A 16651-nucleotide genomic window follows, 5' to 3' on the forward strand; every position below is an offset into this window, starting at 1 on the left:
TGCTATGGTGAGTGCTGTGAATTGTGTAAGACTGATGAATCACAGACCTGAACCCCTGAAACAAATAATACATTATGTTAATAAAAAAAAGAAAAAAAACAATGTATATATCTCAATTCTAAAATACTTTATTGCTAAAAATGTTAACCATCATCTGAGCTTTCAGTGAGTCATAATGTTTTTGCCAGTGGATGGTCTTGCCTCAGTGATGATGGCTGCTGATTCATCAGGTGGTGGTTGCTGAAGGCTGGGGTGGCTGTGGCAGTTTCTTAAAATAAGACTACAATGAAGTTTGCTGCATTGATTGACTGTACCTTTCACAAATGATTTCTCTATAGCATGTGATGCTGTTTGACAGTGTTTTACTCACAGTAAAACTTCTTTCAAAATTGAAGTCAATATTCTCAAACCCTGCCACTGCTTTACCAACTGAGTTTATGTAATATTCTAAATCTTTTGTGTAATTTTAACCATCTTCACAGCATCTTCACCAGTAGATTCCATCTCAAGAAACCACTTTCTTTACTCATCCATAACAAGTAACTGCTCATCCATCCACGTTTTATCATAAGACTACGGCAGTTCAGTCACATCCTTGAGCTCCGCTTCTAATTCTAGTTCTCTTGCTATTTCCACCATGTCTGCAGTTACTCCCTCAAGTCCTGATCCCCTCACAGTCATCCATGAGAGTTGGAATCCACTTTTTCCAAACTCCTGTTCATGTTGATATTTTGACCTCTTCCCATGAATCACAAATGTTCTTCAGGACATCTTCAATATTGAATCCTTCCAGAAGGTTTTCAATTTACTTTGCCCAGGTCCATCAGGGTCACATGAATCGCATAGGATTCTATGATCTACCCAACACCAAACTTATTTATGATTCAAAGGATACAGGCAATTAGAAGGTACATATAAAACATTTTCTCTTGGAGAATTGTGAATCTGTTAAATGCAGCTACTCATAAAAATGTCTTTCCTCTTCTATATTAGGATACATTCTGCTCTTGGGACTTAAAATGTGGAGTGTGTTTTTTTTAATTGAAATATAGTTGACACACAATGTTCCAAAAGTCTCAGGTGTACAACATAGTGATTGCGTAAATCTATATATTATGTTATGCTCACCTCAAGCTACCATCTATCACCATACAACACTATTACAATACCACTGACTATATTCCCTATGCTATACCATCTTTCATCTCTGTAACTTATTCATTCTGTAACTGGAAGCTATACTGTCCACTCCCCACTTAATTACCCCCTTTTTGCTTATCCCCTCCCCTCTGGCAACCACCAGTTTGTTCTCTGTGTTTATAGGTCTGTTTCTGCTTCTTGTTTGTTCATTTGTTTTGTTTTTTAGAGTCCACATACAAGTGAAGTCATATGGTATTTGTCTTTCTCTGATTTATTTCACTTAGCATAATATCCTTTAGGCCCATCCACATTGTTGCAAATATCAAGATCTCATTTTTTATGGCTGAGTAATATTCCATTACGTATGTATACCACATCTTCTTTATCCATTCATCTATTGATGGACACGAGCTGCTTCCATATGTTAGCTACTGTAAATAATGCTACGATAAACACAGGGGTTCATATATCTTTTCAAATCAGCATTTTCATTTTCTACAATTCTCTATGTTACACTATGCTCACCCCAAGTGTAACTACCATCTGTCACCATGCAACACTATTAGAATACCGTGGACTATATTCCCTATGCTGTACCTTTTATTCCTGTGACTTATTCATTCCTTAAGTGGAAGCCTGTATCTCGTGCTCCCTTTCACCCATTTTGCCCAATGCCCCCTACCCCCGCTCCCCTGCAACCATCAGTTTGTTCTTTGTATTTATCAGTCTGATTTTGCTTTTTGTCTATTCATCTGGGTGTTTTTTAGATTTCACATGACTCTTGGTAGTGACCATATGATCATGGTGTCCCAACTCCAAAACAGATGGTGATCTCAATAAGGCCTATTTTTTCACTTCTCAATCTACATTCTTTCCCTGTAAGATCTCATGATTTCAATTTTGATCTATTCTAATAACTCTTAAATTTACATTTCTAGTTCATACTTTTCATTTGAGAAAGAGGAAATTTAAGGGGACCACTCAGAGTTTGATATGTTCCTGGGTTTAAGGAAAAACAAAATATGGTATCAAACCATGCCTGAAAAAAGTCTACAGAAAGGCAAGAGGCTGTGGCTGGAGGTGCTCAAGCCCATGGCAGAACAAAATGAGGGAGGCTATCTTGGAAATGAGCTGCATGTCCACAGATGGGGCAAAGATGTTGTTTTCTGTGGAACAGATTCAGATCCTTTGAGAGACACCATTCTGGAGTCATTTTAAAGGGCTCCAAACTAGGGGCGCCTGGGTGGCTCAGTCGTTAAGCGTCTGCCTTCGGCTCAGGTCATGATCCCAGGGTCCTGGGATCGAGCCCCACATCGGGCTCCCTGCTCGGCGGGAAGCCTGCTTCTCCCTCTCCCACTCCCCCTGCTTGTGTTCCCTCTCTTGCTGTCTCTCTGTCAAATAAATAAATAACATCTTAAAAAAAAAAAAAGGGCTCCAAACTAAGGGAAGGTTAAAAAGACCTCAAGAAATTTCCGGGTGTATAGGAAGACAGACACTGACTCCACCAAGAAAGGTGTAGTCAAGGTTCTCAGCAGAAGGGTCTCTGAAAATACACACAGAAAAAGCCTATCAGATAAAAAGCGAACAACTGTACATTTATCTGGTCCTGACAGCATCAACTCCAGATGACCCTCTTACCCCTCTTTGTGCAACTGTGTTCGTTTATTCTATCTCCTTTTCCCCTGTGCCCTATTCTGGTGAAAAGACAGGTAAAAGGACCATCATGCTCTCGCTATCACTGCAGGTTTCCAGGCCTGGGTTAAGTCCAAATAAGGAGAGGAAAAAATCTTATAATGTTGCAGTTTGGGTTATTACAATGAACTGAAATTTTTAATGACTAAAATGAGAATGTTCTTATGACTATAAAGGACTGAGAAAGTAATGGAGTTTGCCTAAGATGTGATGGGAAGAACAGAGTCACAGAGTGAGTTTAACAAGGAGGGGTGAAAAAAAAAATAAAGTTTGCGTTCAGTTCCTTCAGTAAATCAGTTATATCTGTTAGAAATTTAATTATTTCCGTTAAAACAGTGTAAACAGATCTCTTCTTTCTAAGGGGAACAATGAAAGAAAGGGTGACTCTACTTAACACTGAGTGCCTAAGAGGCACATTCAGTCCTGGCCCAAGAGCTCCTACAAAGGTTCAGTGTCCTACCTTATGAGACCAGTGCAGGTTTGGTTCATACCCTTCCCAAACCAACAAAAATGCAAGTACCTGGAAAAGCAAAGAAGAAAAAGGAGGTTATTTTGAAATCACCAAGTTGCTAGGCAAAGCACTGTTCTGTAGCTCAAAATTCCTTTCACAGTCTAGCACTACATTCACTTCTTGCTATACCTGCACTTTGCAGCCTCTGGTAGTTTGCCATGCTGCTCCCCTGCCTGAGAAGCTCTCCCTCCCCATGCCACTGATGCTTCTTCAAAGGCAGTTCAAAGGTCATCTTCTATTTGTAACGTTCACCAGCACCCCCAGGAAGAATTATTCTCGTTTCTGGAGTCTCATGACAATCACCACACTGATATCCTTCCTGAGTTCCTACCAATTTCTTTTCCCCATGATGAACTGTATTCATGGTATTACTTAGACACACTTGTGAGAGAAAAGACGGCAGAGGCCAGCCCTTCCAATGGGTTATTTAAAAGTTCTCTCTTGAGGAATCGGTGCCATTGTTACAACTGTTAACTACTGTTGTTAACCTGATATTTAGTCAATAAATCTTAATCAGATTTGAATCTAATCTAAACAAAATCAGAACCCTTAGATGCTCAGGATATTAATGAGAGTTGGAATGTATAAAGCTCTTAATCTTTTTATCGAAATAATTTTATGTATCTGATTTCATTTGTTCTTTTTCCAGCCCCATAAAATACCATTTTATTAAATATTATCATTCGCATTTGAAAGAAAAGAAATGGAGGCTCAAAGGGTTATATGACTTGACCAAGGTTACGAAGTAACCTAACAATAGAAATAGAACTCAGGTCTTCCTCTTTGTGCACTGTTGTTGCCACTGTATGTACCCAAAAAGAAATAGGGTAGAGTAGAAACTTTGTTGTAGTTATAATATATTGCCTTGTTGGACACTAGAACTCATTCCCACCTTAGAAGCTAGCTATACCATTTCATGTTCACTGTGTATAAAAGCAGTACAAGTCAGTGGCCAGAGTTTGGCCCAGAGCACATCCTTCATCTGCATTTTCCCCATTAAAAAGAAAAGTTTCTAACCAGCCTCCCTGCCTACAGCCACCCTCCACACCACAATTTCCAGGATGGTTTTCCTAAAATAGAAATCTGATGTATGCCAAATGTCTTAGCCTTATTTCCAGACCTTCCAAAATCTGTCACAAGCCTATCTTTTTAGCTATGTTCCCCATTATTCTTCATTATGCCCTACATGCTAACAGAACTGACCCTGCCCTGTTATCTAGCCACACTCCGTATTTTTGTCTCGCCACCTTTGTCATAATGTTCCCACAGCCTGGAATGTTCTTCCCCCATCCCCATATACACATGTCCAAATCTACCACCCCTTCAAGATCACACATCAGTGCCACCTCTTCCAAGAAGTCTTACTTAATCCTCTTGGCTGAAAGTCACTTCTTCCTTCTCAGAACCCATACAGAACTTTTTTAAGGCTTCTCTGATGACAAATGTAATGTTCTGCTTGTGTTAGTTATTTTTGTCTATGAGTTAGTTGTCCTATTAGAGTTAACACTCATTGAATTAAGACACTTTCATAACTTTACATCTCATACCTATCTCTTTGAAGTGCCCTGCATGAAAATAAAAACTGCATGTTTTGCTGATCACTGTATACTCAGTACTTAGCACTCATACAGTGATTAATAAATTTTGTTGAAAAAATGCAAATGGCAATGGATTTGGTGGGTTGGGGTTTTCTCATCAGAAAGGAAATCAGTAAGGACAGGGAATTGTGAAATCAGAGAAAGATATATACGTCCTATGGATAAGTGGGCACTGAAAAACTCCCATTACCTGAAAGTTATCCTCCCATAGCTTTCCACTTCTACAGACTTTTCTCTTGCTTGGCCTGAATTTCTCATACCACACTACACTAGTATGTCAGGCAACAGAGACAGGGTCACTATTTGCCAAAAGACTTGATAAAATGTACTCTGCACCTGGACTAGAGGACTAATGTGCATTTGCACATTAGAATACGTTTAAAAAACTAGTTAATTTGTAAGGCCCAGAAAGACTGATTCTCAGGAGACAGGATATGAAATGAGGTAGTTCAATATGTAAAGGTACTGCTAATGTGAATCTGGAGTGTTGAAAATAACAACGTTGAACCATAAAATAGGCTATGAAACAAGATTAAAAAAAGGATGTTCTGCCACCCTTTAAAAGGGAAGGTTGTAAGACAGATCCTTTAATAGCACAAGCCTTTCTTTCCTTCATCCATCCTTTGTGCCTAAGATTCAAGTAGCTGATGTAAACCCCAACTCTGCCAAGACAAGAGTGATCTTATTTTATGAAGGTTCTCAGCACCTATTGGATACTATCCCAGACAGGAGCACTTCACGAGGCTACTCAGAAAGGAGTAAGAGAAATGCAAAATATTACTCACCAACTGCAATGAAATATTACTCACCACCAGCAATGTACAGTAGGCAGCCAGGATCCCAAATAAACTCAGCAAAACAATGGACCAAAAGAACCAGTATCCTGTGCCTAGAAATATGACCCTGCAAAAATGTGTTTCAATCCTTAAAACATAGCAGAAATTAGTAGTGTCTGTGTCAAGGGTGGGGAACAAGACTGGACTAAATGAAGCATAAGAAAATGGAAGGAGGTAAGAGAAGCAATCTGAGAACAGATCTGTGAAGAGCTTTGGAGATATTTAGTTGAGAAGTTTTAACTTTATCCTAGAGGCAAGTGGGTACTTTACTGGGGGTCTGTATTAGTGGTAGGATTTTTTTAAGTTATTTAGAATATATACTCAAAAATTATGTCCTCTTTAAAAAAATAATATAATAATACAGAAATTCTGGAAAGTCAAAAGAGAAAAAGTCATCCATAAGTTCATCACCTTAATAAAATTAGTATTTTCCATTTTGGCAGGTTCTTTGTCCATTTGCATGTATATTTTCTAAAATAATTGTAATTAGCTACCATATTAAATGCTCTATGCTAGAACTAGGAGATTTGGGTCTTTTAAAAACAGTTCAGGGGCGCCTGGGTGGCTCAATCCTTAAGTGTCTGCCTTTGGCTCAGGTCATGATCCCAGGGTCCTGGGATTGAGCCCCGTATCGGGCTCCCTGCTCAGCGGGAAGCCTGCTTCTCCCTCTCCTACTCCCCTTGCTTGTGTTCCCTCTCTCGCTATGTCTCTGTCAAATAAATAAATAAAATCTTTAAAAAAAATAAAATAAAATAAAAACAGTTCAAATGTGTTCTGTTCTGAAAGAGAAACCTGCTAATGATTTGCTAAGAGAAACAGTGTTATACTTGGTCTAGATATTATATGTCAAATAATTTACACTCATTTCCAGATAATAGAAATTAACTTCTCTCAATATAAAACCTGGAGAAATCATATTTTAATAATATAAAATATAGAATAATGAACATATAACCACATTAAAAATAACAAAGGAAATTCTCTTTGGTCAGGGGCTGTAAGACACACCCAGAAGAAACAAACAGACAAGCAGTCACCATATCGAGAACTATCACAAATCAAGACACTGGGAACAGTATTCTGTAGATGAGCTTACAACCAGAAATCAGAAATCATCCAATGTCAACAAATGAATCCAATAAAGCTGACAAATAGAATAACTTGCATCCAAGAAAACAGAGCAATAGAGCAATCAGAAAAGAATCACAAAACAAATATATTTCAGAATTTTAGAGAAATAAAGGGAGGATATAACAAGAATATGTTTTTGCCTTTTTTTAAAGATTTTATTTTAAGTAATCTCTACACCCAACATGGGAATTGAATTGAAAACCCCGAGATCAAGAGTCGCATGTTCTACTAAGCCAGCCAGGGGCCCCAAGAATATGATGTTTTAATACAAGAACAGGGATAATCAAAACAATCAAATAAAGTTCTTGAAAGAAAATGAAAGATGGACTTAATATCAGTCTAGATACAGCCAACGGATTAATAGAACAATTTAACCAAGAAATGATATTGGCTTTGCTTTCAAGTGAGAATGGAAAGCTAAAGTTTGCCATTTAATGGTGCCTCTATCTTTTCTAATCATTTCTCTAGCCACATTAGATTTTTTCCCCACTTCCTTTCAACCTTCTTTTGTATATTCAATCACATGTAAATATTATTATTAGTTTAGTTCAGCTCAAAACTCTCTCACCAAACTCAAGTGAAGTTCTCATCCACCTGCTATGAACTTCAGGCAAAGGAAGAGCTGTGATTTTTTTTTTTCTCTCTCCCTTTTCTACTTCTTCCTGTCCCATTCATCTGTACGTACTCTTGGTGGTGGTTTGGGGCAGGGGGTAGATAACAAAAGGGAGTGAGAAGAATGAAAAGGAGTTAGCTTAAGTGACTGACTACACATCTGTGGGAATTAAAAAAGCAAGTCTTTCTTGGCCATCACTCCTTTAATCTGGGAATATACAGTTGCTGATGAATATGCAGTAGGCTCACTCTACATGGATTGTCCAATTTAGGCTTCTTATGACTTAGTATTTTCAAGCAGCTTTCTCTCTGCTCCAGGTCATTTGTTTTATATACCCCAGCACCATAATCACATCCCCCTTTTCTCTATCATTCAATAGAGAAAGCCTGTTAGGAAGCCTAGTCAATGCAACTTTGTCTAAATCCACATTCACTGCACCAATGCTTAAAGAAATCTTCCAGGACCCCATCCCTGCTTTCCCATAGCTGCACAAGGCAGCTTTCTTGCCTCTTCCCGAATACATATCTTAGATACCTCAATTATATTAGTACCACCAATTGTCAGCTGACAGTAATTCTGAGGAAACAAAAAAAAGGCACATCATGGTGAGCCACTGAGAACTTTCACATAACATAAGGAATGGGGAGACAAGTTTAACCCCACAATACACACGGGGTTGGGGGGGTGGAGAAGAAGGAAAGTGACAGCTACCCCATCAAAAATTCTGCTCTACCTCTCTCTAGCTAAAGGTAACAACAACTAAAAAAGCTGGATATGGGGGCGCCTGAGTGGCTCAGTCGGTTAAGCGTCTGCCTTCGGCTCAGGTCATGATCCCAGGGTCCTGGGATCGAGCCCCACATCGGGCTCCCCGCTCAGCGGGAAGCCTGCTTCTCCCTCTCCCATTCCCCCTGCTTGTGTTCCTGCTCTGTGTCTCTCTCTGTCAAATAAATAAATAAAATCTTTAAAAAAAAAAAAATAAAATAAAATAAAAAATAAAAAAGCTGGATATGTTCTTTAAAATCTAAATGAAGGCATCAGGGAGCCAATAAACAGTGAAGAACTATGGAACCAAGATCCAAATAAGAGAGGAAATCAACAGACATAACTTGGCATTTGAATGATTTTTCTTTAGAAGTGACTGGGATAAAAAGGAGGGCTTCCTGTATCTTGCAGGGTTAGGAGGACAAAAAAGTGAGAAGGGTAATCTGATAAACACTATACACTTTGATTTGGGACCTTCCAAGGCTACATCCTAGGAATAAACACAATCCAGAAATACACTGCTTTTGGGGAACTGAATCCTAGCTTTGAACCATTTAAGTACATCAAACTAAATTAAGGTGAATAGGATTTGCTAATACACCTAGTTACTTGTCAGAGTAACTGAGAGGACATAATGTAATTCAAGGCCTCAAATCACCTATACAAACTTTTTATAAACAATGTCTGGCACTCAAGCAAAACAACTGGGCACACCAGGAGAGGAGACCACATTAGTGAATGCCTAAAGAAAGAAGGACAACAGAGGCACCTGGGTGGCTCAGTCAGTTAAGTGTCCAACTCTTGATCTCAGCTCAGGTGTTAATCTCAGGGTTGTGAGTTCAAGCCCTGTGTTGGGCTCTATGCTGGGCATGGAACCTACTTAAAAGAGGAAGGAAGAAGGGAGGGAGGGAGGACAACATAAAAAGATCTTCAGCAAATATAGGTAAGAAAAATATCAGACACAGACTTCTAAATAAATATCCTTAAAATGTTTAGACTAGAATTTCAGTAGAGAACTATTTAAAAGGAGATCAATTAAAAAAATAAAAGAATATGTTAAACAAAAGATAGGTCAGAAAAAAATACCAAGAATGAAACAGAGACACATGAACAAATACACGAAAAATACAGAAGATTAAGGCACCTGGGGGTAAAGAAGTTCTAATACACATAAAATTAAAGTTCCAAAAGTAGAGATGATAAAAAATGGGGTACAAACAGTATTTGAAAAGACAGTGGCTGAGAACTTTTCCAAAATGATTAAAATATTTTATTGCTCTGGGATCAGTCAGGAAATAATTTATTGTAGGGATTAGACCTTATGCTATTATAGAAGCTATTAGAGAAGGCTATATAAGGCTGTTACATCTGTTCTGATATTTGGCCTAAAGTTGCTAGAAGTCAGGCCAGCAGTTGGGAAGGAAAACTGGACATGACATATGAGAGAACTAAAACCCATAATGAGCAACTGGAACCCACAAAGACAAACTGAAACACATGAGGACAGACTGGAACCTATGAGGAGACACACAGACAATGGAACATGTGTCTGTCTATCACCATGTCAAGCATTTAGCTAAGCTAGTCCATGGTATTGCTGCCTCAACATCCATTTTGTTTGGCCAAGTGGCCTGCAGGGACCTTAAACTGACACAGGCTCCCTTAGGGAAGTACATGCCCTATATAGCATCCCACAAAGTCACAAGCAAATGTAAGTTCCTGATAGGTCTCTCCCAACAGCCGTTGGGATCAAGTCCTCCGCTTCCTAGTGCCTGTATGCCTTATATGCCCCTTAGATAAGACTCACGGTGCTTACCAAATTGCTGCTCTTTTAGTTTGAACTGATCAATTTGGCCCTAGCCCAGGAACCCTAAAACACTCCACTCAAGGACCCTAAAAAAGGCGTGTGCCCCAGGTCCTGCCTCTCTTTCTGCCTTGACCTTCTGTGTGCCCCTTTGAAGTGTGCCAGGTACTTCCTCCCGTACTTATAAGTAATAAACTTCTCTTTTGATTTCTCTGGTGGTCTGCTGCTGAACCACCACTCACCACTATTGTTGCCTTGACTCATCATCCAGTACTCTGTGCTCCACGTAATAAATGTTAAGTTTAACAACTGCCTCCAACCTTGATGAAAAGAGTGACATGTAGAAAAGTTGGCGCCTTTCATTACTGTGGCCTAGGACATGAAGAAACTAAAAAAGATCTGGCAAGGTCAGGGAGTATGTGGGCTGAGGTGCCATCCCAGGCCAACGAATGAACTATCAGATACTGACATTGCATGAAGGCTGCCATAATGCCTGGGCACATTGCTGACCTTCAGAGTATAAAACAGTGGCTGCTGATTCACTTCCCACATCCAAATTTTATGCAAATTTCTCTTGTGACTAATCCTAACTCAATCTTATATTGGGAATGGAATTCTCAGAAATGTAGTTATAGTTGAGCTGGGCCAGAAAGTACACTATCCCAGTCCACTCAAGGTCAACTTGGTATCCATGCACACCTCTACAAACTACCCTTATTTTCTGTCTAACATGACGCAATTATCTCTCATACAACTAAAAATACATCAATCTTCTCTCCAAAAGAGGTGAGAGTTCTCACCAATGGGTGATGGTTATACCTCTAATTTAAGTACCGATATATATGGTTAACTACTTACTATTAACATATACTATTTTGAATGGTAGAAGAATGGAAGAAGAGAAAAAATATATATATATGGGGGGAAGAAACGAGGGAGAGAGGGATGGACAAGCAGAATTCTGGCACCCATGACCTTTGTCCTCTGGTGTCACAGCAGTAGTAATGGTATTTTAGATGGTAAAAGGAACTTTGCAGATGTAATTAAGGTTACTAATCAGCTGACTTTAAAATAGGGAGATTAACCTGGATTATCTGGGTCAATCCAATGTAATCACATGAACTCTTAAAATCAGAAGAGGGGGGCGTAAGAGGAAGTCAGAGAGATGAAAAAGAACTCAGAGAAATTTGCAGTGTGAGAAGGACTTGACACCCAGTTGCTAGCTTAGAAGACAGAGAAGGCCACAAGCTAAAGAACGCACTGGCTTCTAGCAGGTGAGAACAACTTTCATCTGACAACCACCAAAGGAAGGGCTCTTCACTCCTACAACCAGAAATACATGGATTCTGCCAACAACTGAATAAACCTAGAAGTACATTCTCACCCAGAGACTACAGAGAAAAGATCAGAGCAGCTGGCACCTTGATTTCAGCATTATGAGATCCTAAGCAGAGTACCCAGCTGAGTATACCTGACTTCTGACCTATAGAACTGTGAGATAATAAATTCGTATTGTTTTAGGCCACCCAATTTGTAGTAATTTGCTATCGCAGCAATGGAAAACTGCCCATGAAACTTACTTATGGCATTAGAACCTGTGGGAATGCACTCATACATACAACTTCTATTTGATGATGGGAGTATTTAGTGAGAATTCTGCTTGCTGCTGAGTATGTTTATTCCAACTATACATTCCAGAACTAGAGAAATAACCACAAACTGTGTTTGGGGACCCACTAGACCCATTGTAGAGATGGACATGAGCCAAAGTGCCATCCATCACCTATCATCTAAAAGCCTTATTCTGACTAGTGAGTCACAGTGGTGTTTTCAACATCTCCAGAAATTCCTATCAGTTCAGTGTCAGTGTACACTAATTCCCCCAAAAGTACAACCCCATGCACAACCACCTTGGTAAACGACCAGAGATTCTTTGCGGGGTGGGGGGGGGGGGGACTAGGAGGAAGACTGACAGTATATACTTTTGGTTGTGTAGCAAGGTCCTTCTGCAAGGCCCTCCCTTCATTCATGGGCCAATTTATTTGGTAAATGAGTAAAACAGAGAGCAGGAAAACAGCAAAAAAGATTAACAAAATTAAAAGTTGACTCTTTGAAAAGGTAAACAAAATTAACAAACCTGTAGCAAGACTAACCAAGGAAGAAAGAGAGACCCAAATAAATAAAATTACAAATGAAAGGGGGACACTCCAACTGATACCACAGAAATAAAAAGGATCATAAGCAACTGCTATGACCAACTATATGCCAACAAACTAGACAACCTACAAGAAATATATAAATTCCTAGAAACATACAACATGAATCATGAAGAAATAGAAAATCTGAACAGACTGATACTGAGTGAGGAGACTAAATCAGTAATCAAAAACTTTCCAACAAAGAAAATTCTGGGACCAGACTGTTTCACTGGTGAATTTTACCAAATATTTAAAGAATTAACACTAGTCCTTCTCAAACTCTTCCAAAAACTGAAGAGGAAAGAATACTCCCAAACTCATTTTACAAAACCAGAATTACCCTGATACCAAAGCTGGATAAGGACACTACAAGAAAACTGCAGGCCCTGGGTGTTATATGCAACTGATGAATCATTAATTTCTACCCCTGAAACTAATAATACAGCATATGCTCACTAAATAGAATTTAAATAAAGAATTTTAAAAAAAGAAAAGAAAACTATAGCCCAATATCCCTGATGAACATAGATGCAGAAATTCACAACAAAAAATTAGCAAGCCAAATTCAATAGCACATTAAAAAGATCATACACCATGACCAAGTGGGATTCATCCCAGTGATGCAAGGATGGTTCAAGATACATAAACCAAGAAATGTGATACACTGCATTAACAGGATGAAAAACAAAAATCATATGATCATCTCCATAGATGAAAAAAGAGCATTTAACAAAATTCAACACCTATTCATGATAAAAACTCTCAAGAGGAAAACCAAGAAACAGACTCTTAACTATAGAGGACAAACTGATGGTTACCAGAGGGGAGGTGGGAGGACAATGGGTTAAATGGGTGATGGGAATTAAGGAGGGCACTTGTTGTGATGAACACCAGTATTGCATGTAAGTGTTAAATCACTAAATTCTACATCTGAAACTAAATTTACACTACGTTAACTGGACTTTAAATAAAAACTTGGAAAGAAAAAAACTCTCAACAAATAAAATATAGAAAGATTATACCTCAACATAATAAAGGACACATATGACAAGTCTACAGTGAATATCTTACTCAATTGTGAAAGGTTGAAAGCTTTTCCTCTAAGATCAAGAACAAGACAAGGGTGCACACTCTCACCACTCCTATTTAACATAGTATTGGAAGTCCTAGCCAGAGCAATCAGGCAAGAAAAAATAAATAAATAAAAGGCATCAGAATTGGAAAAGAAGTAGTATGATTGCCTCCATTTGCAGATTACATGATTTTATATACAGAAAATCCTAAAGACACCACCAAAAAACAGTTAAATCTAATCAGCAAATTCAGTTAAGTTGCAGGAGACAAAATCAACACACAAAAATCAATAGCATTACTGTACACTAATAATGAATTATCTGAAAAAGAAATAAAAAAAAAAATTCTACTTACATTAGCATCAATAACAATAAAATACCTAGGAATAAATTTAACCAAGGACGTGAAAGATCTATAACTGAAAAATATAAGACATTGAGGAAAGAAATTGAAGACACAAATAAATGGAAAGATATCCCACATTCATGAAGAATATTAAAGAATATTATTAAAATTTCCATATTACACAAAGCCATCTGTAGATTCAGTTCAATTTTGATAGGGATCAAAATTCCAAAAGCATTTTTCACAGAAATAGAACAAATAATCTTAAAATTTTTATAGAACTACAAAAGACCTTGAATAGCCAAAGCAATATGGAAAAAGAACAAAGCTGGAGGCATCACACTCCCTGATTTCAGATTGTTTACAAATCCATAGTAATCAAATCAGTATGGTACTAGCATTAAAAACAGACATATAGGGTGCCTGGGTGGCTCAGTTGGTCAAGCATCTGCCTTCGGCTCAGGTCACGATCCCAGAGTCCTGGGATTGAGCCCCACCTCCAGCTCCCTGCTCAGCAGGAAGTCTGCTTCTCCCTCTCCCTCTGCTCCTCACCCCACACCCCCGCTTGTGTGTGCTCTCTTGTGCTCTGCTCTCTCTCTCAAATAAATAAATAAATCTTTAAAAAATAAATAAATAAAAATAAAATAAAAACAGACACATAGATCAATGAAACAGAATAAAGAGCCCATGTGTATATATGGTCAATTAATTTATGGCAAAGAAATCAAAAACCAAGAATATACAATGGGGAAAGGGCAGTCTCTTCAATAAACTGGATAGCCACATGCAAAAGAATGAAACTGTACCACTATGTTATGCCATATACAAAAATCAACTCAAAATGGATTATGAAAGATTTGAATGTAAAACTTCCAAATCATAAACTCCTGGAAGAAAACATAAGCAGTAAGTTCCTTGACATCCCTCTTGTTGACAATTTTTTTGGATGTGACACCAAAAGCAAAGGCAACAAAACAAATAAGTGGGACTACCTTAAACTAAAAGCTTCTGCCCAGCAAAGGAAACCATCAACAAAATGAAAAGGAAACCTACCGAAAGGGAGAAAATATTTGCAAAACATATATCTGAGTAAGCGGTTAATATCCAATATACATAAAGAACTCATACAATTCAATAGCAAATAAATAATCCAATTAGAAATGGGCAGAGGATCTAAACAGACATGTTTCCAAAAAAGACATACAGACCAACAGGTACATGATAAGGTACATAAAAGTTATAGCATAGGGAATACAGTCAATGGTATTGCAATAGCATTGTATGGTGACAGATGGTAGCTATGCTTGTGATGAGCACAGCATACAGAGCTGTTGAATCACATGAAACTAATGTGTGTCAACTACACATCAATAAAACAAACAAACAAAAAAAAACCTCAATGGATAGGAAAAAGAAAAGGAATATGAGGCAAGATGAGGGAAAATGTGTTAATATGAGCATAGGGGCTATTAATACAAGTATTATATACAGACATGGAAGGGGATTGGTCCAGTTCACATCCCATTATGCTCCAATCCTGGTTCCATTCTTGTGAAGAACAATAAGCTCACCCAGAGATGAACAGTCTTGTATATGATGAACATGTTAAATGCTTGAGTTGTTTAGGATAGAGAAGAGAATATTTAGGGGAATGATGGCTGTCTTCAGTTGTCCTGCTCTGGGTGAGGTTCAGATGGCCAAACCAAGACCAGTAAAAGTCAGAGGGAAAGCAGACTTCAGCTTATTATAATAAAGAGCTCTTAAACATTTAGAGCTCTCTAAGTATGGAAAGACTGAAACATAAAACAGTATGTGCCCACCACTTGAAGTTTTAATCAGTGATTAGAATCAAGACCACCTGGAAAGAATATTTTAAAATATGTGTACAGTGTAGAGAATTGGAACAGCTGGCTCCAAGATCCCTCTGACTTTGTGATTCTACGTCTTTGGATGTGACTTTGCTGAGACTGCTATATACTAACCCCCCCAACACATGCACCCCTCCTTTTACAGTTAAGTATGCTCCTCTTATTTTCTGTGTACACTACTGAGACATTAGAAGTCTACTACAATATAATACTTTTTATTATTTTATAGTTTATGAACAGTATTTACATAAGATTCTCCCATTTGTTCCTCAAAACAGTCTCATGAAATGGGTAGAGCCAGAGTTTTTTCTCTCTTTCTCTCTCTCACACACACACATGCACATGATGGCTGTCTTCAGTTGTCCTGCACTGGGTGAGGTGCCAGATGGCCAAACCAAGACCAGTAAAAGTCATGTCTGTGTATTCATGTCTGTGTGTGTGTACACATGAATATACACAAATGCCTACACAGACCCACGCCAAAATACACACACAAGGTGAATTTCAACCTTTACTGTGATCATAACTGTTGCTTATCAAATGTAATAATTCACTATTTTATAAATCAATCCAATGAAATCTGAATAAGCTCCACGTGTTTTGCCAATGTCAATTTTCTGGTTTTAACATTATGCAATAGTTTTACAGGATGTTACTATCGCGTGAAGCTGGGTAAAGTGTGCATGGGACCTCCCTGTACATTTGTCTTCCACTTCCTGTGAATCTATAATCATTTCCTAATAATTTTTTTTAAATACAGAAAGCCCAAGAAAATCAAACTAAAATATGATATCCCACTGGTACTCATGGGAGAGAGGACAAGTAGGAAGGAGGAAGGCAGAAGACAGGAAGATAAAATAAAAGCACAAGAACTTTAAAAATAAGTCATAGTGAAAAAATAAATTAGTAAAATAAAATAAAAATAAAAATAAATCATAGTGAAAACAGGCCTAAAAGATTTTAAAAATAAACAAGTGGGACTACATCAAAATAAAAAGCTTCTGCAAAGCAAAGGAAACCATCAACAAAATGAAAAGGCAAACTACCAAAATAAAGAAAATACCTGCAAATCATATATC

General features: G+C 38.1%; 1 protein-coding gene across 1 annotated transcript in view; it reads right to left on the reverse strand.

Annotated features, from left to right (window-relative positions):
- GDPD4 (glycerophosphodiester phosphodiesterase domain containing 4) overlaps positions 1–16651 on the reverse strand; it is a 109581-nt gene that overhangs the window by 87699 nt on the left and 5231 nt on the right. The window contains exons 3-4 of the mRNA XM_032426872.1: positions 5751–5844; positions 3293–3352 (exon numbers count right to left, since the gene is read on the reverse strand). Coding sequence (XP_032282763.1) covers positions 3293–3352; positions 5751–5844 — 154 coding nt within the window. The remainder of the gene's footprint in view (positions 1–3292; positions 3353–5750; positions 5845–16651) is intronic.

Source organism: Phoca vitulina, unplaced genomic scaffold, assembly GCF_004348235.1.
Source record: "Phoca vitulina isolate PV1807 unplaced genomic scaffold, GSC_HSeal_1.0 scaffold36, whole genome shotgun sequence".
Taxonomy (NCBI): domain Eukaryota; kingdom Metazoa; phylum Chordata; class Mammalia; order Carnivora; family Phocidae; genus Phoca; species Phoca vitulina.